This window comes from Acomys russatus, chromosome 13, assembly GCF_903995435.1.
Source record: "Acomys russatus chromosome 13, mAcoRus1.1, whole genome shotgun sequence".
NCBI lineage: Eukaryota > Metazoa > Chordata > Mammalia > Rodentia > Muridae > Acomys > Acomys russatus.
The window spans coordinates 12,867,863-12,892,493 of NC_067149.1; the positions used below are offsets into that span (position 1 = coordinate 12,867,863).

The following is a 24,631-nucleotide window of genomic DNA, read 5'->3' on the forward strand; positions in this document are numbered from 1 at the left end:
AATTTCTTTAGAAAAACATATAAAAAAATCTTATTATAATAGTAGCAAGAATCTGGGGAGACTGCCTAGTATGTAACAAGAGGGGGAAGCTTTGTGAGTTCAGTGAATTGAAATTATTGCAGTTAATGTAGCTATTGGAGATTGTTTTAAGAGTGTGTGTGTGTGTGTGTGTGTGTGTGTGTGTGTGTGTGTGTGGTGTCTCCTGTGGAAATCAGAGAACAACTGGCTGAGCCTGTCTTTCCTTCCACCATGTGGGTCTCAGGAATTGAACTCAGACTTGGTAGCAGGTATCTTTACCTGATTAACTGTCTCATTGGTCTTGAAAAGGTTGTTTATGAAGAATTTGTTTTAGACCTATTGTATGCGTATGGGTGTTCTGCCAATATGTGTGTATGTGCGCCTTGAGCTTGCAGTGCCAGAAGAGGCCAGGAGAGGGCATCAGATCTCCCCAAACAGAAGTTACAGTGCTCTTAACAACTGAGCTCTCTCATCTCTCCAATACTGTTTAGGAAGACTGTTTAATGATACAAGAGGAAAGTTATGTAAAACAGTAGGACATGGCACAGATCCTCTGACTTAGGTAGTCAATGCAAATTGTAACTTGCATGCCTTTATACGTCCAAAGGGGAGCCTGGATTGTTTTTGCTTTTTGGCTTTTTGAAACAGGGTTTCTCTGTATAACCCTGGATATCCTGGACTTGGTCTGTAGACCAGGCTGGCCTCAAACTCATGAAGATTCACCTGCCTCTGCCTCCCGAGTGCTGGGATTAAAGGTGTGTGCCACCATGCCCAGCTATCTGGATTGTTTTTTGTTTACTGTTTTTTTGTTTTTTTGGTTTATGTTTTTTTTCCAGGCAGTGTTCCTCTATATAGCCTTGACTATCCTGGACTCACTTTGTAGACCAGTCTGGCTTCAAACTCACAGAGATCCCCCTGCCTCTGTCTCCCTGACTGCTGTGATTACAGGCTTGCATCACTTGTGCCTGGCTCCAGAGCCTGGATGTTAAATATTCAAATCTTATTTTAATACAATTTTTGTTTTATTTTAAGGATCCAGAGATGTCTGTCTTCCTTTGTGTAGGTTGTGTTTAAGAAGTGGAGGCAGAGGCAGGCGGGTGGATGTGAGTTCGAGGCCAGCCTGGTCTACAAAATGAGTCCAGGACAGCCAAGGCTACACAGAAACCTTGTCTAGAAAAAAAAAAAAAAAAAAGTGGTTTTCAGTCGGTGGGTTGTGACCATTTTGGGATTGAACAACCCTTCTACAAGGCTCACATATCAAATATCCTGTATATCAGATATTTTTACATTACAATTCATAACAGTAGTAAATTACAGTTAATGAAGTAACAACAAAAATAAATTTATGGTTGGGGGTCACCACAATGTAAGGAAACTGTATTAAAAGGTTACAGTGTTAGGAAAGTTGATAACCACTGTGTTAAATTAAGCATGTGTTACTTTTACCACCAGGAAAGGAGGCAAAAATTTTAAAGCCTCTGCGCTGTCCACCAATGAAATTCTGAGCTCTCAGAGAAAGCGCCAGAGGCGCGCCTGCTCCCAGCTTTCTGCCCTGGATCTCTCTTCCTCCCTGGGGCTGTCTGACTACTGGCCTCTGAGGAGCTATCACGTCCCTATGACCACTGCAAGCTACAGGCGAAGCCAAGCTTAGCACAGCTCCCAGCAGAGGTGGAAGGTCAGGGGAGGGGCCGAACTTTCTTCTGTCCGGAGCACTATCTGAGCTGCACTGGGCGCCTGAAGCCCTGGTCCTCCTGCGGGCCGTCGCAGCCACCGCCTAGCCCGCAGCTTCAGGGTCTAGTGCAAAGTGCCGTGTCATTGGGAAAGCTGGTGGCTGGGGCATTGAATTACAGTTCCATGGAGCTGGAATAGGACTGCGTGGGTGGGGAACGAACAGAAGCCCCTGTTCTGTTCGCAACGCACTCTGACTAGCCTGACTAGCTAGCGGGGTGAGGCAGTTGGAGGCGGGGTCCTAGCCTAGCCCACTGGTGCCGCTTGGACTACCCAGTTCCTCTTCAGGACAGCACCTGTGAGGCAGGAGCCATACATCCAAGTCAACCTCGCTCCGCTTGCGTCTTGACCCTGTCCCTCCTGCTTCGCGATGCTGCGAGTCTTCATCCTCTTCGCGGAGAATGTCCACACCCCGGACACCGACATCAGCGATGCCTACTGCTCCGCGGTGTTTGCAGGTAGGACCGCCGCCGGAGACCCAGTCAGGCACTCTGGCAGGATCAGGAGTAGGATCCTGGGGAGCGGATTAAGGCATGGCTGGAAGCCAGGAAAAAAGCTGCCTGGCTCTACCAGACTGTGTTGGATATTGAAAAGATACAGAGGAGAGGGGTAGGGCGACTCGGGAGAAACTGAGGCTGTGGGATAGAAGTGGCCCGACTGATCTTCAGCGAGCCAGGGTAGCATTGTGGCAGATCAGGAGGTCGGAGCCATTAGCCCTCTTCTCTAGATCTCTTAAAAGATCTCTTTTCCCTCTTGGCTACACAACCCTGTGTAGCAGGGTTTTGCCCCTCTCCCCGGAAGGCCTGGGCCTCTGCCTATTTATAACTTCCCTGGGCCTTTGCTCACTATCAGAAGCTAGCCTAGCAGACTGGCGGCTGCCAGTGAAGGCAGAAAGCACAGCCACGCCTCCAGAAATCCTATTCTCTCTCTCTCTCTCTCTCTCTCTCTCTCTCTCTCTCTCTCTCTCTCTCTCTCTCTCTGTGTCTGTCTCTCTCTGTCTCTCTGTCTGTCTGTCTGTCTGTCTCACACACGCGCGCTCACGCGCACACACACACACACACACACACACACACACACAGAGGATGGGGGAAGTTTAGATGTCACCATTACCAACCTTTTAAGACTGTCTTCCTTACTCCACAGAATGGCACCTGTTGGGGTGGTGTTTAGGGTTCCTTAGACTGGGATCCCCTAATGCCAGCAGCCTGCTCCTCTCTAGTCCTGAGACATCCCACTGCAACCTTTGGTGTACTTACGCCTGCACTTTTCCTTTGGGATGTGAAGGCTGGCCACGTCTACTTTCCCAGGACAACACTTCCCCACTTCAGAACCATACCAGGACTTCATAGTCTGTCTTCCAGCTCTTAGACATAACGGGGATCAGGAGTAGAGGGAGAGGGTTTGGGTGATGTCACCGTCTGCCCAACATATCCCCTTCTCAGCCTTCTCTTCCCTGCATGCCTGGCCCAGGAGATTGACAACTTCAGTCAACGCCTGGCCACCCAGTGAACGTGCCCTTTCCGTGCCACCAGTCATCAAGCACGCACATGTGCTCTCAGAATGTGTGCACACCCCAGAGTCCCTGGGACATCTGGGATGCCCGTGAAGATTGGCTGCTCTCAGAAGGCACGCTTGAGGCAAGCATGGCACATGCAGATGTGTTGGGATGCTGAGTGTGTAGAATCGGGTGCATCTTTGGACGGAGACCCAAGGTGGGCGGCCAGGAAAGCAGCCTGCACTAAGAGAAGGAACAGAAGAGCTTAGAGAACATTCCATATGTGTGCCTCCCGGCCCCTGCTCCCCCCACCCCCACCCACCGTGCTTTAACTTTGTCCACCAGGCTTCCCATAGGAGCCTTTGGAAATGAGCTTTTATCAATGCATTTCCAGCAGACGGGACAAGGGCATCTTCCTGAGAGGTTGGGTTGGAGACTTTTGTGTTTCCTATGTACCCTCAGCTCTGGGCAGACCATCCAACGGCCTGGTTTAGCTGCCTAGCCGAGGGTTCTGGACTCTATGTGGTTCTCACCTGTAGGTCGGGACCCCTTTGGGGTTGAAGTGTCCTTTTACGGGGGGGGGGTCACCTATCAGATATCCCATATATCAGATATTTACATTAGGGTTCATAATAACAGCAATTTCTTTCTTTCTTTTTTTAAATATTTATTTATTTATTTATTTATTTTTGCAATTTTCCAGTTGTGAAGTAGCAACAAAATAATTTTATGATTGGGGGGTTCAACATGAGGAACTGCATTAAAGGGTCACGTCATTACGATAGCCGAGGACCACAGTGCTAGCGGGTACCGCTGGCGCTATATCTCCTCCTCTCTACTCTTGCTTCCTGGCTACACTTCCGAGAGGCCAGCCATGCTCCTTCGGTATTAGGCCAGTCCCTGCACCCCTTCCGCACTCACTGTCTGGGAGTCTGAACAGCTTTTGTAAAGGCACACCTCCATACTCCCACCGTCTTTGTCTCCTCTGGTGTCCACCCAGGCAGCCCCGAGTTCCTTTCAGCTTCCCTGGCCCCCTCCCTTTTCTGCAAAGGTTCATAGCATTCTCTTCCTCCTGTCCACCCCACCCCCAGGGCAGACTCAGGAGCTCCAGTGGGAGAAAGGCTACGAAGAATAAATAACCACCGGGAGGGGGCGCTGTGGCTGATGCAGTTTCAGGCCTGTCTTCATGTAGCCTCTGGGACGTCTCTGGAGCCTTCCTGCAAGCCCACTGGGAGGAGGGCATCCATAGTCCTGCCTTTGCTGCCTGGCTCCGGTGGGCATGCTCCCCTTTCCGGGAGCCTAGAGCTCACTGTGTAGAAAGGAAGTGTTTCTTCCGGCGCTCTGAGCCTGAGAAGCAGGCTCGTTGGAACTCTGAAGCCCAGGATGTCATTGTCAGGCAGTAGGGAATGAAATCTCCCCCGCCCCTCCCCCTGGCCCTGGCCACCTTCCACCTCCTGCATTAGCCAAACTCTTAACCCATGTCTAAATTTGGCTGTCTTGCGGTATTTAAGCTTGCTCACCCTTCTGCTGTTCTCGGTCAGTGGCCAGACTGGTGACTGATCACAGAGCAGGCTCTGGCCTGGGACAGAAATGCAAACTGCCCTTCTGGGAAGCCTGTTCTCCCTAGCTGACCTAGAGCTGCCTTCTCAGTGGCGGTCACAGCATCTCACAGGTCCTCTGTGGGAGAGTCAAGTCAGTCATCTCTGTAGGGTGGAAGGGCAAGGCTACCAGTCCCTTTACTGATGAGGATTTGGCCCAGAGAGATGCAGGGGCCTTCACCAAGGTGGTACACTTGTCAGAGCCTTCCTTCACAAGAGGGCCATGAATAGGGCTCTGGAATGCATGCTGTGTGCCACCCACACCAACCAGGCTGGGTGCCCAGTGTAGGCCTGAGTCTAGGAGAGGGAACATAGGCTTGTGAGAACTGCAGTATAAGACGAATGACCCAAAGTCTGAGAGGCCTAACTTCTTTTTCTTGCAGACGGGGCTTTTCTGTGCAGCCTCGGCTGTCCTGGAACTGACTCTGTAGAGCAGGCTAGCCTTGAACTCAGACATCCGCCTGACTTTACCCCCTGAATGCTGGGATTAAAGGCGTGTCTTGTTCTGACTTAGTATGTATTTATTACAAGGAAGGGAAGTGGACATTGGCTAATCATAAGTAAAACAGCATTTTCAGAAATTGTTCCTGTAAAATGCTACAAAAATACCATGGACAAGATCCAGACTTATTATAACTGACGTGCTTCTGTATAAAACATATAACACAAGCTATGTCCTAGTCCAGTAGCAAGCACAGTTGGTAGCAACCTTCATTGCCCCACTTCATCAGACAGGAAACCGAGGCACTAAGCTGAAAGTGACTAGCCAGATGTTTGCTCCAGTACGGACTGGACCTGGGGTTTCATGCCCAGGCAGCCTGGAACCAGAGCCAACTCATCACCATCGTTACTAGCTCTACTGTCTTATTCCAGCTCTAGGTCTGACTCAGAGACAAAAGGAGGAAGGAAGCCGGGCGTGGTGGCTCACGCCTTTAATCCCAGCACTTGGGAGGCAGAGGCAGGCGGATCGATGTGATTTCGAGGCCAGCCTGGTCTCCAAAGCGAGTCTAGGACAGCCAAGGAAGGCTACCCAGAGAAACCCTGTCTCGGGGAAAAAAAAAAAAAGATTGAATTTAGGCACGTTGACTGATACCCCCCCCCCCCCAACCTGTCCCCCCTGCCGCATTACATGCATGGTTCTTACTCACCTAGGGCCAGAGGGCCTCAGTTCTTGCTGTGTGGCCTTAAGGGTGCCTTCTCACTTCAGCAAGCTTCTGTCCTGACTCACCTTTCCATATCTGATGGGCCAGTCAGATACCACTTAGTGCAATTCCCAGGTGTCCCAGCCTTTGTCACAGTCTTCACATACCTCTGGAGGTGGCTGCTTAGGATATGATGCTCTGAGTGCAGGGTAATGGGTCATATGACTCTGAGCATGATAGCCTTTTGTGAGTATAGCAGGGCCCCTGGGGGAGGGGACAGTGGTGTCACTGTGGGCCCTTTTTTTTTTTTAATGAAATAAAAGTTGGGAAGGGGACTAAGGAATACAGAGAGCTGGCAGCCCTAGTCACATCCCAGTATCATAAAATTATTGCGAGAAGGAGAGGGGGGGGAGAGGGGGGTGCCACTTTTCAACTGTGTGACCTTGGACAAGTCACTCAACTACTGTATGTGTCGTTTCTTCCACTGTGACGTGTTGTAGACCCGATGAAGCACTTTCAGCAGTGCCTGGGCCCCCACACTCGTTAACTCCAGGGCTGGAAACATAGCTTGGTTGATAGAATGTTTGCAGAAAGAGACCCTGGGTTTGGTCCCCACCTCTGCATAAAGCCAGGATTGGTGATGCACGTGTGAGAGCCCAGCACTTGGGAGATGGAGGATGAGGATCCAAAGCTCAACGTCATCCTCAGCTACATAGAGTCCCAGGTTGGCCTAGGTTACATATGACTGTCTCAATAAGCAGAGAAAAATTAATGCATGTTAGCTATAATTATTATTTATAATTATATATTTTTATAATTGCTATTATAGTTAACATGTGCATATATCAAGGGATTTTTTGTGCAGTCCTATGAAAGCTTTCAGTATTTGTTTTGTTTTGTTTTTGTTTTTCAAGACAGGGTTTCTATGTGTTAGACTTGGCTGTCCTAGAGTAGCTTTGTAGACCAGGCTGGCCTCGAACTCACAGCAATTCACTTGCCTCTGCCTCCTGAGTGCTGGGATTAAAGGCTTGCGCCACCACGCCCGGTGCTTTCATTATATATATATATATATATGTATATATATATATATATATTTAAGTTATTTATTATTATGTCTACAGTGCTGTGCCTGCACTCAGGCCAGAACAGAGCATCAGATCACATTATAGATGGTTGTGAGCTGCCATGTGATTGCTGGGAACTGAACTCAGGACCTCTGGAAGAGCAGTCAGAGCCCTTAACCGCTGAGCCATCTCTCCAACCCCTCAGTATATTTTTTAAACTGAATCAGTACTATCTTTAGCTCCATTTGTCCATCCAATGGCTGCATGGCTGGTATCTGTCTGCCCATCTGCAGGGACCCTCGTCTCCTCTATCTGCCACTTCTGTCTGTCACCTTCTGAGCCAAGGCGCTGTCCTCCTGCACAATGGCAGGCCATGGACTCACAAGCTGCTATGCCTCTATGAGTGCATGTTTCTATAGAGACACGCCCCCCCCCAACCCCGGGCCCTCAACCCTCCTCAGTCCTTCCCTCTCCTATGCTCTCCCTGACTGTTGGCTTCTGTCCACCTTTGTCTCTCAGAGGAAGTGCTAACTGTGCTGAAGCCATCACCTTTGCAAAGCATCGTCCCTTTGTTTTCACAGATGCTAGGTCAGACTCTGCAAGTTCTGGGTCACCCACCCCATGAAGGAAAGGTGGATGGATGGCCAGGAGCCTGCATCATCTCCATCACTCCATCCGAGGTCACATAGTCATGGCTGTAGCTAGACGACATGAGTCTTTACACTCTCAGCAACGTGAAGGTAGTGACTGGACTGGGGCGTCCAGAGAGAGGCAGGGGTAGAGGAGACAACACATGGGGGCATCCATACTTCTGGAAGATTTAGGGGCTGGCAAGTGTGTCCCGAAAGAACCCTTCAAACTCAGTCGGAGCCTCCCTCTAAAGAGTGGTGTCACTGAGCAGAGGACAAGGTCTTTGCCTCAAGGTACTTGGTGTTTAGGTCTTGGGCAATCAAGGCTCCAGACAGTATGAGAATGTGGTCAAAGAAAGCTTGTCTTCATTCCCGGTCAGGTGGTAGGGCCACCAAGAGATTACAGAGAACAGAATTACAACCCCCCATGTGTCTTGGGAGCCTGGCCAGCAACGCCATCTAGATTAGGCTATAGAGAAAAAGACGTGTGCTCATAGGGTAAGTGGGGGCTAGTGTACCCCAACATGTACACAGGTGTTAGATTTGTGTTAAACTGGCTCCTTTGCCAGGTTCTGATTTTTCTTTCTTTTCCCTTTCTTTCTTTCTTTCTTTCTTTCTTTCTTTCTTTCTTTCTCTCTTTCTTTCTTTTGAGACAGTGTTTCGCTGTATAGCCTTGACTGTCCTGGAACTCATTTTGTAAATCAGGCTGGCCTTGAACTCACAGAGATCTGCCTGCCTCTGCCCCTCTAGTGCTGGGATTAAAGGCTTCTCTGGTTTTTCAAAGGAAGCCATAAGAGGAGATTGGTATGGGAAATCTTCCAATACTTAACTTGGGCACACTTTTGCTATGAAGCATCTGTGGGGGACATCAGTGTGTTGTCTGATGCAGTGGAAACTACAGGATAGCATCCTTCCCCTTATCCGTTAGCACCCGTGAGTGGTGACAAACATTAAACCCAATGAGGACTTTTCATTTACTTTTTTCCTTACCTTTATTGGTATGGAAACATGAAATCTAAACAAAACAAAGCAAAACAAACAAACAAACAAACAAAGCCCCAAAACAGCTGGGCATGGTGCTGCACACCTTTAATCCCAGCACTTGGGAGGCAGAGGCAGGTGGATCTCTATGAATTCCAGGCTAGCTTGGTCTATAAAGTGAGTTCCAGGACAACCAAGGCTACACAGAGAAACCCTGGCTTGAAAAACCAAAAACCAAACCAGACCAAACCAGTCCCACCTGGACTTGTCATACAAACCACTTCACAACTGGTTCCATTCCCACTGGACTTGCAGCTCATGAGCAGGTTGCTGTCTCTGTAGCTGCCAGTCCATGCACACCCAGTATTGGGAGATCCCTAACGCCTCCATGATAAACCATGGTAATTAATCACTTACATATTGGCATCCTACGTCACAAGCTTCTGGTGCATCAGGTTGTCCAAGAGCCTTCTGCCTGCTGCTCTGTTCTCTCCACAAAGTGTCTTTGACAATGTCGTCTGTGATAGCACAGCGTCATAGCTCACATCCCAGGCAGAATGAAAAGGCACTGGGGTACTGTGTTCACAAAGACACATCAGACAGTTACATACGTACTTTCCTCCTCCTATCTCATTGATCTCATAGTCACATCTAGCTGCAAGGGAGGCTTGGTATATGGTTTTCAACTTGGATACCAAGTACCAGGTAAAACTATGGGACAGATCAGTGGAAGAGAGGGAGAACAGATGTGGAGGGTAAATCCCGTTCTTCACTATGGCTTTATTCTGTGTCTATGTGCACATACACACATAAGCAGGCTCTACAGCGCCTGACTTTCCGTTACGTGGGTTCTGGGGCTGGAATTCCTCTCCTCATGTTTTCACAGCAAGCACGTTACCACCTAAGCTATTTCGATAGCCATATTGCAGCTTTATCACTGAGGCAAATCCCCCTGAGTGGCGGCCCCATGGAGTTTCTAGGCCCGAGTCTGAAGTCTACAAGGAAACAGCTCTGTTTGCAAGGAACAGCAGGAAGACCAGGACGTTGGAGGTTCAGATGGGAAGAGGCCTCAGGATGTGTTCAGGGCTTGGGTCACCAGATGTTGCTTTTCTGGTTTATAGAAAAGGTATGTTTTTTGGACACAGGCCAAGGGTTTGTTGAGGTCCCTTGGAATATTCTCTAAAAATATTAGATATACCCCTTGCAGATTTCCTGTGCTGACTGTGGTGGGCTGGAGTTGGGACAGGAATATATATATATATATATATATATATATATATAGAGAGAGAGAGAGAGAGAGAGAGAGAGAGAGAAGAGAGAAAGAGTGTGTGTACACAGAGAGGGTAGGGGTAAAGCTCAGTCTTAAAAAAAAAAAAAAAAAAAAAAAAGAAGCCCACAGTATCTAGAATTTCCTGTAGAGGGCAATGCTGTCCTCTCTGAAGAGCATTGTTGGCCTCAGGAGGTGGAGCCCTTTCTGGGAGCCCTGTGTAATGTCTACTACTTCAACTCCAGGCCAGCCCTGACCTACAGTATACTGGGAACACCAGGGCACTGAGCCAGCCCTGGCCTCTGACAATGAACAAGCAGTTTTGCAGACAGGCCTTCATTACAATTGCCATGAGCACTAGGGAGCAGTGTCTCTGCTGAAGTGGCTACTTACCAGAGTGACCCAACCTAGAGGGAGGTCAGGGACTTTCTTCCCTAGGGGGATTGCTGCTTGAACTGAGACCCCCATGGGTGGATGGAGGTGGAGTTGTGGGGTGTGGTGGGGGGACAGCAGGAAAGCAGCAGCAAGCAGACTTCCAAGCTGGGCGAGAGCTTGGAACATTGGGGGAATGGGTAACTCTCTGGAATTGGAACTCTGGGGTCAAGGACCTGAGTGGCCTTGACCTCTGTCACAAGGATAAGAATGCAGGGTTTTCCCAGCAGAAGACCAGGCAAGGGAGACCTTCATCAGGGCAGTGACCCCACACTGCTTGATGATCTCGTGACTGTGGTGTGGGTAATGGACCATATGTGGTTGGGATGATGGTGACATGGCCAGTTAGGAGCTGCCACCATCCGCAGGCAGAAGCGGATGTCAGTAGGAGGCACCAGGAGCCTGTGGACACACCATAATGAGTGCTAACATAATGAGTATTCAGAAGGGTGACCTAAGTCGCAATCAACTGACATTATTCTTGGCTCAAGTAGACTTAAGTGACAGTTCTAAAGTGAGGAGTCACTCACCTGAAAGCTTGAGACAGGATAAATTCTGGATGTGTTTGTGCACTGTACACTGCCCAGAGTCATCCGGAACCAGGCTGATTCATTGCTTTCTCTGATCTGCTGTCCAGGCTACCTGGATACTTGGGTCTCACTGGCAATTGGCTCAATGCTACCTTGTTTACAGGAAGCAGGAGAAGGAGTTTGGGGTTCTTGGTTCAGGACATATACGTGGGCCTGTGCCCTCACAAGAACTTAGGATGCAGACCCGTGGTGACCTTGTCATTGGCAGGAGATAGAGCAGCATGGAGCCAAAGGTGAGCATCGAGTCAGCTAGGTTCTGCTAGGAGAGAATCGGGAACCACGGGAGCGGAGTAGAGTCAGGGAGAGTAAGAGAATGGGTCCAAGCAGCCAAAGAAGATTCTGGAAAGGAGACAACCTCCGATCCCACTCCTGCAGGAATTACCACCCTTTCAGGGGGCCTTCTTCCTCCTCCTCCTCCTCCCCTCCTCCTCCTTTTCTTCTTCTTCTTCTTCTTCTTCTTCTTCTTCTTCTTCTTCTTCTTCTTCTTCGTTTTTTGTTTTTCAAGGCAGGGTTTCTCTGTGTAGACCTGGCTGTCCTGGACTCACTTTATAGGCCAGGCTGGCCTTGAACTCACAGAGATCCACCTGCCTCTGCCTCTCCAGTGCTGGGATTAAAGGCATGCGCCACCATGCCTGGCTGCCTCCCTCTTCTTAAGAGCTTGTCCCACAGTGCCGGCCACTGTCTACATTCCACGATGTGGAACATCATCATCTGGAGGTGATCAGTGAGGAATGTGGGGCTCAGTGTCCTCTTAGGGAACTGTTTAGAACACACTTATAGAGACCCCACCATGTGCAGAACCCCATTTCAGGTGCTAAGCAGGCCACAGTAGCTAAACAAAACTCCAATTTCTTAGAGCCCATCCAATATTGTACTGGGAAGAGTGGAAAAGAAATAAGATGCAGCCATTACGTAGTGATTGGTGCTGAAAAGCAGCCGTGCAAGGGAGTCTCGGGGTGGGTGGGGGGGAGTGTGCTGTGTGGCTTAGTCTGGCACTGTAGCTCAGGCAAAACAGGCAGTGGCTTCCACCAGGGTGATGATGAGAGAGCTGAGAAGGGTTATCTGTGTCTGTTTTTAAGTTCTTTCTTTTCCTTTTCTCCTTTCTTTCTTTCTTTCTTTCTTTCTTTCTTTCTTTCCTTGAGACAGGATTTCTCTGTGTACCCTTGGCTGTCCTAGAACTCACTCTGTAGACAAGGCTGGCCTTGAACTCATAGGCATCCATCTGCCTCTGCCGCCTAAGTACTGGGATTAAAGGTGTGTACCACCACTGCCCAGACCTAAACCATTTCTTTTAAAAATAATTATTTATGGAGAACCTGCTCATTACAGTTTTTTTTTCCTCCTCCTCCTCTTCCTCTTCCTCTTTTTCTTCTTTTGGTCATATTTTCAAGCAAAGCCCATAGCACCTGTGGTTTTGGTGGTGTGATAAGAGTTGGAAGCATGACTTGACGGCTCAAGAGAGTAGAGGAGACAGAAAGTTTTTGAGGCTCTTTGAAAGAGTGTTGCAAAAAGTGTGTGGTTGGGGTTTGGGTTTAGTGGTTGAGTGGTGTGGTACCTAGCACGTGTGAGCTATCAGGAGCGAGGGAGACTGGGCAACTTGAGAATCACAGTCTGATTGTAAACCGCTAAGCATCCTTTTGAGACGACTGTCTTCCCTGCTGAGCCACACAGGGTGCAGGTGTGGAGTGCACAGAGAATGCTGTGCCCCTCAAAATGAAAAGGGGAGGGACCGTGTCCTTTCCTCAGCTACCTGCTGGAGTGTGTGTGTTGGGGGGGGGCAGCAGAGAAAAAAAGAGGGCCTTCTGTGGAGAGGCCCTTCCTAAGCTGTTAAGGGGTCTGACAACACGCAGAAGCTTGCTATGGACCGAGATGACTTAAGGCTCATGACTTAAGTTAATTTCTCCACTAGAGTGTGAGGAGTGCAGAGATTGCTACAGTGGAGAACTGCAGGAGATCGAATGGGCAGACGCTGAGAATGCGGTATGATTTAAGTGTAGACCTCCACAACTCCAGGCGTCACCGGGAGATCCACTCGGGTGGCGCCGCCGCTGGGAGCAGCGCAGAGCCAGACCTGGCTGCACCCGGCGCACGGGTTCACTCTTCTTCCGCGCTCAGCGCGAGACTCTTTGGACCCATGGTGCCCCAGGCGTCTACCCTGTCTGTGCTGTCCTTGTCCAGCACCCGGCAGCAGCGTTTCCTTCCCGGGAGACCCTTCGGACAAGGGCCCCGCTCTTGCTCCTCCCCAGCCACCGCCCTGAGGGTGGGTCCAGGCCGGGCTGGAAGGGAGGATCCGCCCCGTGGGTGTACCTTGTCCCAAGCGCAGCCCTGCATTCCCGGCTGACCAAGTCTCCGCGGAGTCGCAGCGGAGTCAACCGCTCTCTTGTGTAAGTCATCCCGGATCTGTACCGGCCGGGTAATAGTAGTAGTGGCCCTGTCCCGCGCTCCTACTCCCTCTCCCTCCCGCGCTCCGGTGTTGCAGAGCCATGCTCTGTTGCCTGCTGGCAAGAGCCAGCAACCTCCCCAATGTGAAGAAAGACCGGCGGCCCGACCCTGTTGCTAGCCTGATTTTCCGAGGTAAGAGCCCTGAGGCCACTTTATCCACGCTTGGGCGTCATCCGTTTTTCTGCATCCATCTTCGGGGGTGGGGGGGTTGTCTGTGGACCGGCCGCACTCAGACCAGAATCCACTCTGGGATTGACAGCCAGAAAACCTAACAGCAAATGCTACAGGGCTTAGGGGAAATGGAAGTACTGTGCTTGGCCAGTTGTTCTTACTTTCCTAGGACTATACCAGAAGGAAGGAAGGCTTGTACTTCCTGGGTAGCGGTCACAGGGTGGGTTGGAGGATGGACACGGAAGGTAGAGGTGTAATCAGGGCCACTTAACTGGTCTGTGGGCGTTTTAACAGTTCTCTGGGAAAGTTACGTCTCATCCATCTACCCATGGATCGTGACTGAATACAGTCAGTTTGAATGGCCAAACCTCAAGCAGAAGAAAATGGAACTATGGCTATGGCTTTGGCTCAGAAAGTCTGAGGGGGTACCTGGGAAGCCTCGCTTTGTGCTGCTTAGACTAGAAAGGCTTTCTCTGTTGAGTCTGCACTTTGCTCCACTCACCAGGCCCCTTCACCTTGGCTTCAGGCAGATTCCCAAGGGAGGGGGTGTCTCAGGAGGGGAAAGGGAAGAGGAAGGTCCTGTCAGAATCGGGAGAAGGAACAATTGTGGTGAGTCAGGACCCCAGTTCTGCAGCGAAAGATAAATACGGGAGAGGAGAGGGGCCTTCCTCTCACCAGGAGCTCTGCTCTGGGCCTCTGTGGGATTGGAAGATACAGAAAAAGCCACTGAAGAGGGCTTGTCACAGAAGCGTTAACCTTTGTGACATCAGTTGGCGTCACCAGGGACCCAAGGTTTCTGTCTACTCTACCAAGCCGTCCCCAACCCCCCCCCCCCCCTCAAGTAATAGTTACAGATGAATGACACAGTGAACAAATTGAACTCTAGATCAGGTTGTTGTTCTCGACAAGGGTGACTTAAATGTTTATTTTCTGCAAAGTGTGATTTAAAACATCTTACGTGGTGCTGATAGTTCCCTTGACTGGTGACTTGCCAGGGTGTTCTTAATGTAAGGTAATTTTAAGACAGGGGTCTTCCTTCTCTCTCCCCCCGCTCAGGTGTTGTCTAGAGTTTAACTGAAGAGAAATTGTTGAGAGCAGTTGGATGTAGCTCAGTGGTAGAGCACTTTCTTTGTATGGTGTGTGTATGTGTGTATACATATGTGCACACACATGTATTGGAGGCTGAGGGATAACCTCTGATTGCAGGTGCTATTAACTTTTTTCATTACTTTCTTTCTTTCTTTTTTTAAAAAAGGGTTTCTCACTGGCTTAGAATTTGCCAGGTCAATGAAGCTGGCTGGGCAGCAAGCCCTGGGGTTTTACCTGTTTCTGCCTCCTCCCAATGCTGGCCTTACAAAGATATGCCACTACAGCTGGGTTTTGGTTGTTTGTTTATTTTAACATAAAACTTTGGTCCCTCCTGCTAGCTAGGCAACTATTTTCCTTCATCAGGATCTCGGGCCACTGGCAGAGCATTTTCCCATCACGAATGAATAAGCCCTTCAGTTTTATCCATAGCCCAAACCAAACCAGAATACAATGCCAGATACAGCTTTCAGCACTGAGAATGGGCACTGCCCTTGTGTCAGGTAGGTGACCACAACTACCGAGGCCCCAGTTGGCTGTCACCCTGGCTCAGGTCATCCTCCCCAAATCTCAGCACTCTCACCTGTATGGGGCCTCGCTGTTTATGTGCGCAGATAAGAAGCATGTAACGTGTCCAGCAGAGCTGAGAGTCAACCTCAGCATCCGTATTACCACCTTCTCCAAGAAGGCTCCCAAAAAGTCCCCTGGCTTTCAGTAGGGCCCCTGTCTATAGCTGCAGCAGAACTTTGTTGGGTCTAGTCAGACGCCAGGACTCCTGGGAACAGCCACCTGTCTTGGTAATGGGCTAACCTATCCTCTGCTTAGCAGGATATGGCGTTCCACATCTGGCCCCTAGCCTCCCTCAAACTGGACATGGTCCTCATTCTTCCTGGTACCTGAGAGTCATCTGCAGAGTATGTTTGAAAATTGTTCTGGATACCACCTGGGAACCTAAGAATCTCCTTTAACATATATCTGATACATGCCATTCTGGAGATGCCAACTGGGCAAAATAAGCATTCTTCATGGACTCTGGGGTTGAGTTGACGCCTCGCCACTAGAACCAGACCCAGGGTTTATGAAGCACCCAGTTTGGGGATCTCCACCCTACGGTATACCAGAATGGTGGAAAGACCTTTATTAAAGTCCATTGCCAAAGCTCACTGGCCCATGGGGTGGGGCTCAGCAGGGTATTCCTGATCAGGCACAGTGAGGGGTGATAGGCAGGGCGCTCAATGCCTTTGAGTCATAGAGGGCCAGAGGCCTGCTTGCTGAGAAGCCAGCATGTAGCTGAGATATGTGGGTCTGGACTGGCCCCACCCTGCAGTTGTTGCCTGGGCATTCCAGCTTCAGATGTAATTTCAGGACCTGCCTCCTAAAATAGATTCTGGGCTCTGGGACGTTGGTCTGGCTTCCCCATTTGAGGACCTCAGGATACGGGCTATTAATTAATGCCGGTCATGTCTTTGTTCATGTAGTCAATGAATAAATGACTTAACCGAAATTGCCATGAATGACTGGGTACACATAGATCTTTTTTGGCCATCATTTGTATGAATGAGCAGTTTCGGCTTCCTTTCCTACAGCGCTTGCCGGCTCTCTTCTGCCCTGACCATTTTCCATCCTGTAATGCAATTATTTATATCTCTCTATTCATATGTTCTGTTCACTGAACAAATATTTACTGAGCGCATTTACTAAGCACCTATTGACATTCTGGATGCTGGAGATGCATCTCAGGACAAAACCAGTCCCCTGCTGCTTTGGAGTCCACACGTTCCTGGATTTGCACATCTTGGCTAGGAACCCAGGAGGCCTTGCTCCCCTTCCCTGTCTCTCTCTGTCTCTCTTGTTCATTGATTGGGTCCCCTCTCCCCCTGTACCCCCTTCAGTCTCCCAGGCAGGATCTGGGGTCTTACAGGACCAGGTGTCCCCAGGGAGTACTTGTGCCTCACTTGTCAGGAGGAGCAGGAGGGCCACTGAGGTGATTTGGTTCCTTGGGGGGAAGCTGTGTCAATGTCTGGGAACATTTTGGGTTGACATTCCTCCAGGAGCAGGTGGCTACTGGAATGCAAGTGCTCACAGGCCAGCACTGCTGTTCAACAGTCCACGGTACGTGGTGCAGGCGCCACAGAGCTCACAGCAAGGATTTGCGTGGCTCCAAATGTGAATAGTGCAGGGCACAGAGACTCTGCTGTGATGGATGGCATCGTGGTCCAGGCTTAGAGCCTGGCTGTCTGTGCCCTGCACTAGAGTTCCCCAGACTCCCTTCCTTTTCCTCTGGAGGACCCCAAGAAGTTTGCATATTCAAAAATAAGCCAAGGTAGCACACATAGGGCCTGCATAGGCCTAAGCCAGAAGGGATCCTAGGGCTGAGAGGGGAAGTGGACACAGGCCCCATCCCTAACCCAGAAGTTATCTCCAACAATAACCACTCACAAAGGAAAGATCAGTTTTCTCAAATGAAGTCTCACTGGGTTTACGAACCATATTTAAGAGCAGGCCCTAGGCCCAGCTCTAGATGGCCAACACAAAACAAACTCAGTGGTATTTTTGGAGAATTAAAAAAAAAAAAAAAGATTTATTTCTTTATTGCTATGTATACAGTGCTCTACCTGCATATACACCTGCAGGCCAGAAGAGGGCACCAGGTCACATTATAGATGATTGTGAGCCGCCATGTAGTTGCTGGGAATTGAACTCAGGACCTTTAGAGGAGTAGTCAGTGCCCTTAACCTGTGAGCCACCTCTCCAGCCCAAGAACTTCTTTTTAAACTGTGGAAATACTTAAGGACTCAACGTTGCATGCATAGTAGTTTCCTTGTACTCAGAACCCTGCTTCCCCAGTGGCAACATCTTTATAACCTAAACGCTTTTTTTTTTTTAAAAAAGATTTATTTATTTAATGTAATGAGTACTCTATCCGCATGTACCCCTGCAGGCCAGAAGAGGGCATCAGATCACATTATAGATTATTGTGAGCCGTCATGTGGTTGCTGGGAATTGAACTCAGGACCTCTGGAAGAGCAGTCAGTGCTCTTAACCTCTGAGTCATCTCTCCAGCCTCTTGAGAATTCTTTTCTTCTCGTGATGCTTCATCTGGGAGGGACAGGGAAAGGGAAGAAGGGGAACAAGGCCCCCAGGGTTCCTAGCCAGGCATTCACCATGTAGGGGGCATGTAAGTCCAGGAACGTGTGAACTCCAAAGCACCAGGGGGCTGATTTTGCCCTGAGATGCATCTCCAGAATCTAGAATATCAATGGGTACATAAAATACGATAAAGTATTATCACACACACACATATACATAAATACATATATTGCAATATATAATATATATTGTCTTATAAGTCTTTTGTTCATATATTATGGTTTTCAGTTTCGTGCCTTTATGGGATTTCTGTGTGTGCAAGTATGTGAGCCTCTGTGTCTGTATGTGTTTTCTTTCGCTCTTTTTTTGCTATTTGTTTTGTCCTATTCTGGCTTGTTTGTTTGTTTTGATCTTATCTTATCTTGCTTTATTTTTTAGATACCTATTTATATTATAATGAGGGAGAGAAAGGAAGGATGTGGATTTAGGTGGTGTCTTAGAATTTCCAGCACAGAATTTCCATTGCTGTGATGGAACATCAAGACAAAAACCAAGATGAGGAGGAAAGGGTTTATCTGGTTTGCATTTCCGCACTGTAGTCCATCGCTGAAGGAAGTCAGAACAGAAACTCAGACAGGGCAGGGATCTGGAGGCAGGAGCTGATGCAGAGGGCAGAGGCCATGGAGGGGGGAGGGGGGTGCTGCTTCCTGGCTTGCTCATCATGGCTTGCTCAGCCTGCTTTCTTTCTTTCTTTTTCTTTCTTTCTCTCTTCCTTTCCTTCTCTCTTTCTCTTGGTTTTTCGAGACAGAGTTTCTCTGTATAACAGTCTTGGCTGTTCTAGACTGTCTTTGTAGACCAGGCTGGCCTCGAACTCACAGAGATCCGCCTGCCTCTGCCTCCTAAGTGCTGGGATTAAAGTCACGCGCCACTATGCCTAGTTTCAGCCTGCTTTCTTATACAACCCAGAACCACCAGCCCAGGCTTGGCACCACCCACAGTGAGCTGGGCCCTCCCACACCAATCCCTAATTTAAAAAATGCCCTACAGAGCCGGGCGTGGTGGCACACGCCTTTGATCCCAGCACTTGGAGGCAGAGGCAGGCGGATCTCTGTGAGTTCGAGGCCAGCCTGGTCTACAAAGCTAGTACAGGACAGCCAAGGCTACACAGAGAAACCCTGTCTCCAAAAAAGAAAATGCCCTACAGCTAGATTTTATGGAGGCATTTTTTTTCCTTTAAATTGAGGTTCTCTCCTTTCTGATAACTCTAGCTTGTATCAAATTGATATAAAACTAGCCAGGACAAGTGGGTGGAGAAGTACGGAAAATCTGGATGGGTTGGGTGAGTTGAAAACCATAGACAAAATATATTGTATAAAGTATATTTTCTAAATATATGTATGTTATTTCACATGCATTGGTGTTTTGCCTGCATGTATGTCTGTTTGAGGGTGTCAGGTCCCCTGCAAGTAGAGTTACACACAGTTATGAGCTGCCATGTGGGTGCTGGGAACTGGACCTGGGTCCTCTGGAAAAGGAGCCAGCTCTCTTAACCCCTGAGCCCTCTCTCCAGCCCCTCCCAATCTATTTTCGATTAAAAAACAAGTAATAAAAACAAAATGAAAGAAATAATCTGCCGGGCTTGGTGGCGCATGCCTATAATCCCAGCACTCGGGAGGCAGAGGCAGGTGGATCGCTGTGAGTTCAAGGCCAGCCTGGTCTACAAAGCGGGTCCAGGACAGCTAAGGCTACACAGAGAAACCCTGTCTTGAAAAACCAAAAATTAAAAAAAGAAAGAAAGAAAGAAAGAAATAATCCAAGGGTACTTTCTGTGTTGGTTCTTATTCTTCTACAAAACTCTTTCAGAAAGTCTGTGGAGTGTTTTATTTTGTGGATGGACAATAATTAATTCAATTAATTCTCCTTTGATGGGTGTTTAGATCATATCACTTTTTCTTTCTTCTCCCTTCCTCCCCACCCCCTTTTTGAGACAAGGAAGGTCTTGCTATGTAGTCCAGACTGGCTTTGTACTTTGATGAATCTTCTGTCTCAGTTTCCCAATTGCTGGCATACATGTTTTTACCATGCCAGGCTCTATGTCACCTTTAAATAGTTATAACTTTTGTTTGTTTGTTTGTTTTTGTTTTTTGTTTTGTTTTTTTGAGACAAGGTTTCTCTGTGTAGCCTTGGCTGTCCTGTAACTCACTCTGTAGACCAGGCTGGCCTCGAACTCACAGAGATCTGCCTGCCTCTGCTTCCCAGAGTCTGAGATTACAGGTGTGTGCCACCACCATCTGGCGGGGGCTCATTTTCTTAAGATCTGTAAATTTCTGACTATCTCTTGAGGTTCATATAAATTTGTTGGGCTGCGGGATACAGCATAGGTGGTGAAGTGCTTGCCTAGCCTGCATGAACTTCAGAGTCCTGTGCCCATCACTGCGTAAAACCAGGCATGGTGATTCAGATCCTTAACCCCAGGTTTTGGAGGTAGAAGCAGGAGGATCAGAAGTTCTAGGTCATTCTAGGCTCCACAGAGAGTTCAAGGTCAGCCTGGGTTATCTGAGATCCCATCTTAAAAGGCATTATAAATGATATTTCAAGATAAACTATTAGCATTTATTTCTTACTGGATTACCCTTTAAGGGGTGGGAAGTATTTATTTTTAAAAAGTTTATGTGTGTCTCTGTGAATCCTATGCGTGCCTGGTATCCCTGGAGGTCAGAGGTAGACATTGGCTCCCCTGGAATTGGAGTCAGAGATGTTGTGAGGCACCGTGTGGATGCTAAGATTCAAACCCATGTCCTCTGGAAGAGCAACCAATGCTCTTATGCACTGAGCCTTTTCTTTTTGTTTCTCTAGTTGACAAAACTGCGTAGGGCTGGGTGTGGTGAAGCTTGCTTATTATCCAAGCACGTGGGGGGCAAAGGCAGCAGGAGCTCAAGAGTTCAAGGCCAGCCTGGACTGTATGAGCCCGTCTTTAAAAAGTAGCAACAAGAAATTTTGTATACGACTCTATTCTCCAGTCCCAAGTGGACGTTTTACTTTGGAGAACACCTCTCTATGAGAGTACCCCTGGGCAGCCATGGTAACCATCACCCAGTGTTCTTCCCTGCCACTTCTTTCCTGAGCTGTATGATTCTACCCAGGGTTAGACACATGAGGAGGGGTGATTGAAGGTGGGAGGGGCTGTGCTTTGCTGGTGAGGTGGGTGGCACACATGTAGGTCTTGGGATGCGGAGGCCTGAGTCCACAGACAGGAGATGGCTGTCCCTCATCAAGTTTAGGGTTACCTTTTTTTTTCCCCTCTGTTGACCGTGGTCTACTGACACTGGGGTTTCTATTGTTTTCTTTGACTTGTGACTAACGGGACTGGGGCATAAAGAGAGCACTGCATGTAGCAAGGCCACAGCAGGTATCTGTGGGATGAGCAAGAGGCTCCTGTGGTGTTAGAAGCTCTGTAACTTCTGAGCCAGAAAGTTCTGCCCCCCTGGCTCAGGAGCAGAAGCAGCCATGACCCTTCCCTGAACTGGCAATTTAAGGAAGTTTTGGCTCACAGTTTGAAGCTAGGATCCATCACAGCAGGGAAGTGATAGCTACAAGGTTTGGAGTGTTTGACCACACTTAGAAATCAGGAAGTAGAGAGAGATACAAAAGCTGGCGTGGAGCTAGCCATCTCCTTTTTATTCAGTTGGGCAGTTAAGGTAGGCCTTCCTCAGTCAGCCTTACCTAAGAAACACTCAGACACGCCCAGAAATTTGTGTCCAGGGTGATTCTAGATGTGCCAGGTTGACAGTGTATTAACAGCTAATGTCTCCCTGTTGTTGGTGTTCTCTGTTTTCTCTCTAGTGGGGTTCTCAGGGGCTCCCCCTGTGTTCTCTAGGTCAGAGCCTTTACGCACCCTCTGTCCACTCACACTTGGCAGTAGCCCCCAGGCCTACTGACTTGTCCTTACCATCTTACCCCAAGGACTTTAGAAAGATTGTGATAAGATGCATAATATATAATCTTAATTCTTCCTCTTTCTTTCAAAGGTAGGGACAAGGTCTAGCTATATAGGCTTGGCTGGCCTAAAACTTATATATCGGCTAGCTTTGAATCTACAGTAATCTTTCTGCCTCTGCTTTCTAAATTCTGCGATTATAGGTATGTGCTATCATGCCTGGCTAAAATCTTAACCCATTTTTTTTTTGGTTTTGTTTTGTTTTTCGAGACAGGGTTTCTCTGTGTAACAGTCCTGCCTGTCCTAGAATTTGCTCTGTAGACTAGGCTGGCCTCTAACTCACAGAGATCCCACCTGCCTTTGCCTCTCTAGTGCTGGCATTACAGGTATGCATCACCATACAGCCGTTTTCACCAATTTTAAGTGTTAAATTTGGTGGTATTAAATATAGTCGCGGCCTGGGTGTTGCAGCACATTCCTTAATCCCAGCACTCAGGGGCAGAGGCAGGCCAGTCTCTGAGTTCAAAGTCAGTGTGGTATTAGTAAGTCCATTCACAGCACAGGTCTTGGGGTGAATCTCAGGGGGAAAGCGTGTGCTTGGCGTGCACTCAGCCCTGGGCGTCTTCCTTAGCACATACTTCTCCCAAACAAACAGCAAAACCTTCCCAGAGACAAAAACTAAAACCCAGCAAAACTAGGAAAACCCCATCCAGATGGTGGTGCCTTTGTCACCATCTTGCATCTCTAGAACACTTTCCAGAGTTCCATACTCAGTAAACACTTTTATGTCTCTCTCCCCAACCCCTTAGGCTACCACCATCTTCCTCTGCCCCTGCGATCCTGACTGATCCAGGTACCCTGCACCCAGGATCATACATTTCCTTCCTTCCTTCTTTCCTTGTGTGTGTGTGTGTGTGTGTGTGTGTGTGTGTGTGTGTGTGTGTGTGTGTGTGTGATCAGCAGATCTACACAGTCTGGATGAGACCCAGGCGTCCCTACAGTTATCTTGGGTTCTGGGCACCTGATGAGCTGTGTGAAAATGTTTCTTTCCTTTAAAAAGAAAAAGTTTGATGCCGGGTGTGGTGGCTCAGGCCTTTAACCCCAGCACTCGGGAGGCAGAGGCAGTTGGATCGCTGTGAGTTCAAGGCCAGCCTGGTCTACAAAGTCCAGGACAGCCAAGGCTAACACAGAGAGACCCTGTGTTGAAAAACCAAAACCAAACCAAACCAACCAAACAACAACAACAACAAAACAAACAAAAAACCTAATTCCTACGAACTTATTCCTACAAACATATACACACACAAACACACATGCACACACGTGAAGGCCTTAGGTCAGCCTTGTATGTTATTCCTCAGGAACTGTTCACCTAGTTTTTTGAGACAGGATCTCTTGCACTAGAACCTGGGACTCACCCATTCCATTAGGCTGGCTGGCCAGCAAGCCCCGGGGAATTCTGTCTCTGTCTCCCCAGCACTAGGTTTACAAGCGCAGGCTACCGTACCTGGCTGGCCATGCGTCCAGTGAATAGAACGCAGGCCCTCATGCTTGTACGGCAAGTCACCACAGAGCCTTGGTGTCTCCTTTTTTGCTTGTTCTTCTTTGGTTTTGTAGTCCTGTAAGTGGCTCCTTCGAAGCCCATCTGGAAGGGTCTGAGAGTTCACTCTCCTAGTCAAGACTTCATAAGATCCCACTATGGTCATCATCTGTTGTCTTCATCTTCAGGGAATCCAGAAGGTAGAAAGTAGTTAAAAGGCACTTAGGTCAGGGCTGCCATGCATATTGCCTACTTACGTTAGCAGGGAGCGCCAGGAAATGAGTTTCCAAATGGGCCACTCAAGAGGGACAGTATGTGGAATGTTCCATGGTACTTGTGGAAGCCACAGGAAGTAGATCCATGATAGGGGAGAGGAAGTGGATACTTAGGTTTCATCTCCTGTCTCGTCAAACCTTTACAGTAGACACTGGCCAGTGCGCTGCTGGGAACTGAGGCCTAGGAGGCACACAATGCCACAACGCTTGTGGATGTCAGAGGACAACCTCCGGTGTCAGTTCTCACTTTCAGCCTTGTTTGGGACAGGGTCTGTCTTGTTTACTGCTGCATACGACAGGCTACCGGCCTGTGAGCTTCTGGCAATTCTCTGGTGTCCAGCATCCAGCTCCTGGTAGGGGGGGCTGGGATTGATATTATTGTATTCAGCTTTACCCCATGTGTGATGGAGATCCTAACTCAGGTCTCTAAGCTCATGTGACAAGTGCTTTACCCCTGAACCATATTCACAGACCCCAGGGTTCCTTATCAAGTGAGAGCCATGACAGCATGGAAGCAACCTACCCAGGGCAGGCCTAGGAAAACACTGAGAAGACACCGGTGCCCTTTCCAGCATGCCTCTGTCCCGTGGTGCCTTATTTATTTATTTGTTTATTTTTTATGTACAGTGTTCTATTGCATGTACACTTGCAGGCCAGAAGAGGGCATTAGATCACATTACTGATGCTTGTGAGCCACCATGTGGTTGCTGGGAATTGAACTCAGGACCTCTGGAAGAGCAGTCAGTGCTCTTAACCTCGGGGCCATCTCTCCAGCCCCCCACCCCACCCCCGTGGTGCCTTCTTTGGCCTCTCCATTCATCTGAACCGTCCCATGCCAGTAAACAAAGCCTCAAAAAGTGCTTCTGTGTTTGAGAAGAAAGAGAAGAGTCTGTGCAGTTAATGCCCTGTTACCGGGACAGCTCACTATGGAGTGGGGTTGCTAATATGACAGAGGTGTGGCGTCTGTCCTCTGAAAACAGTCACAACCTAGTCACCACCATATAGATAGAGAGGCACACAGTAGCCTGCTGCCCCAGGCTGGGGTCCCACATGCCTTGGGAGTCCCAGAGAGAAGAACTATCTCTGTCCTCCTCGGTGATAACAGGGCATGTGGGAAGCTTGTCTGGGGAGTGACCAGTAGGATGC

The 24,631-nt window shown here is 48.7% G+C and overlaps 1 protein-coding gene across 1 annotated transcript in view; it reads left to right on the forward strand.

Annotated features, from left to right (window-relative positions):
- The first annotated feature begins 1,603 nt into the window (after positions 1 to 1,603).
- Positions 1,604 to 24,631, forward strand: part of Dysf (dysferlin) — a 205,008-nt gene continuing 181,980 nt past the window's right edge. The window contains exon 1 of the mRNA XM_051154820.1: positions 1,604 to 2,204. Coding sequence (XP_051010777.1) covers positions 2,117 to 2,204 — 88 coding nt within the window. The 5' untranslated portion in view covers positions 1,604 to 2,116. The remainder of the gene's footprint in view (positions 2,205 to 24,631) is intronic.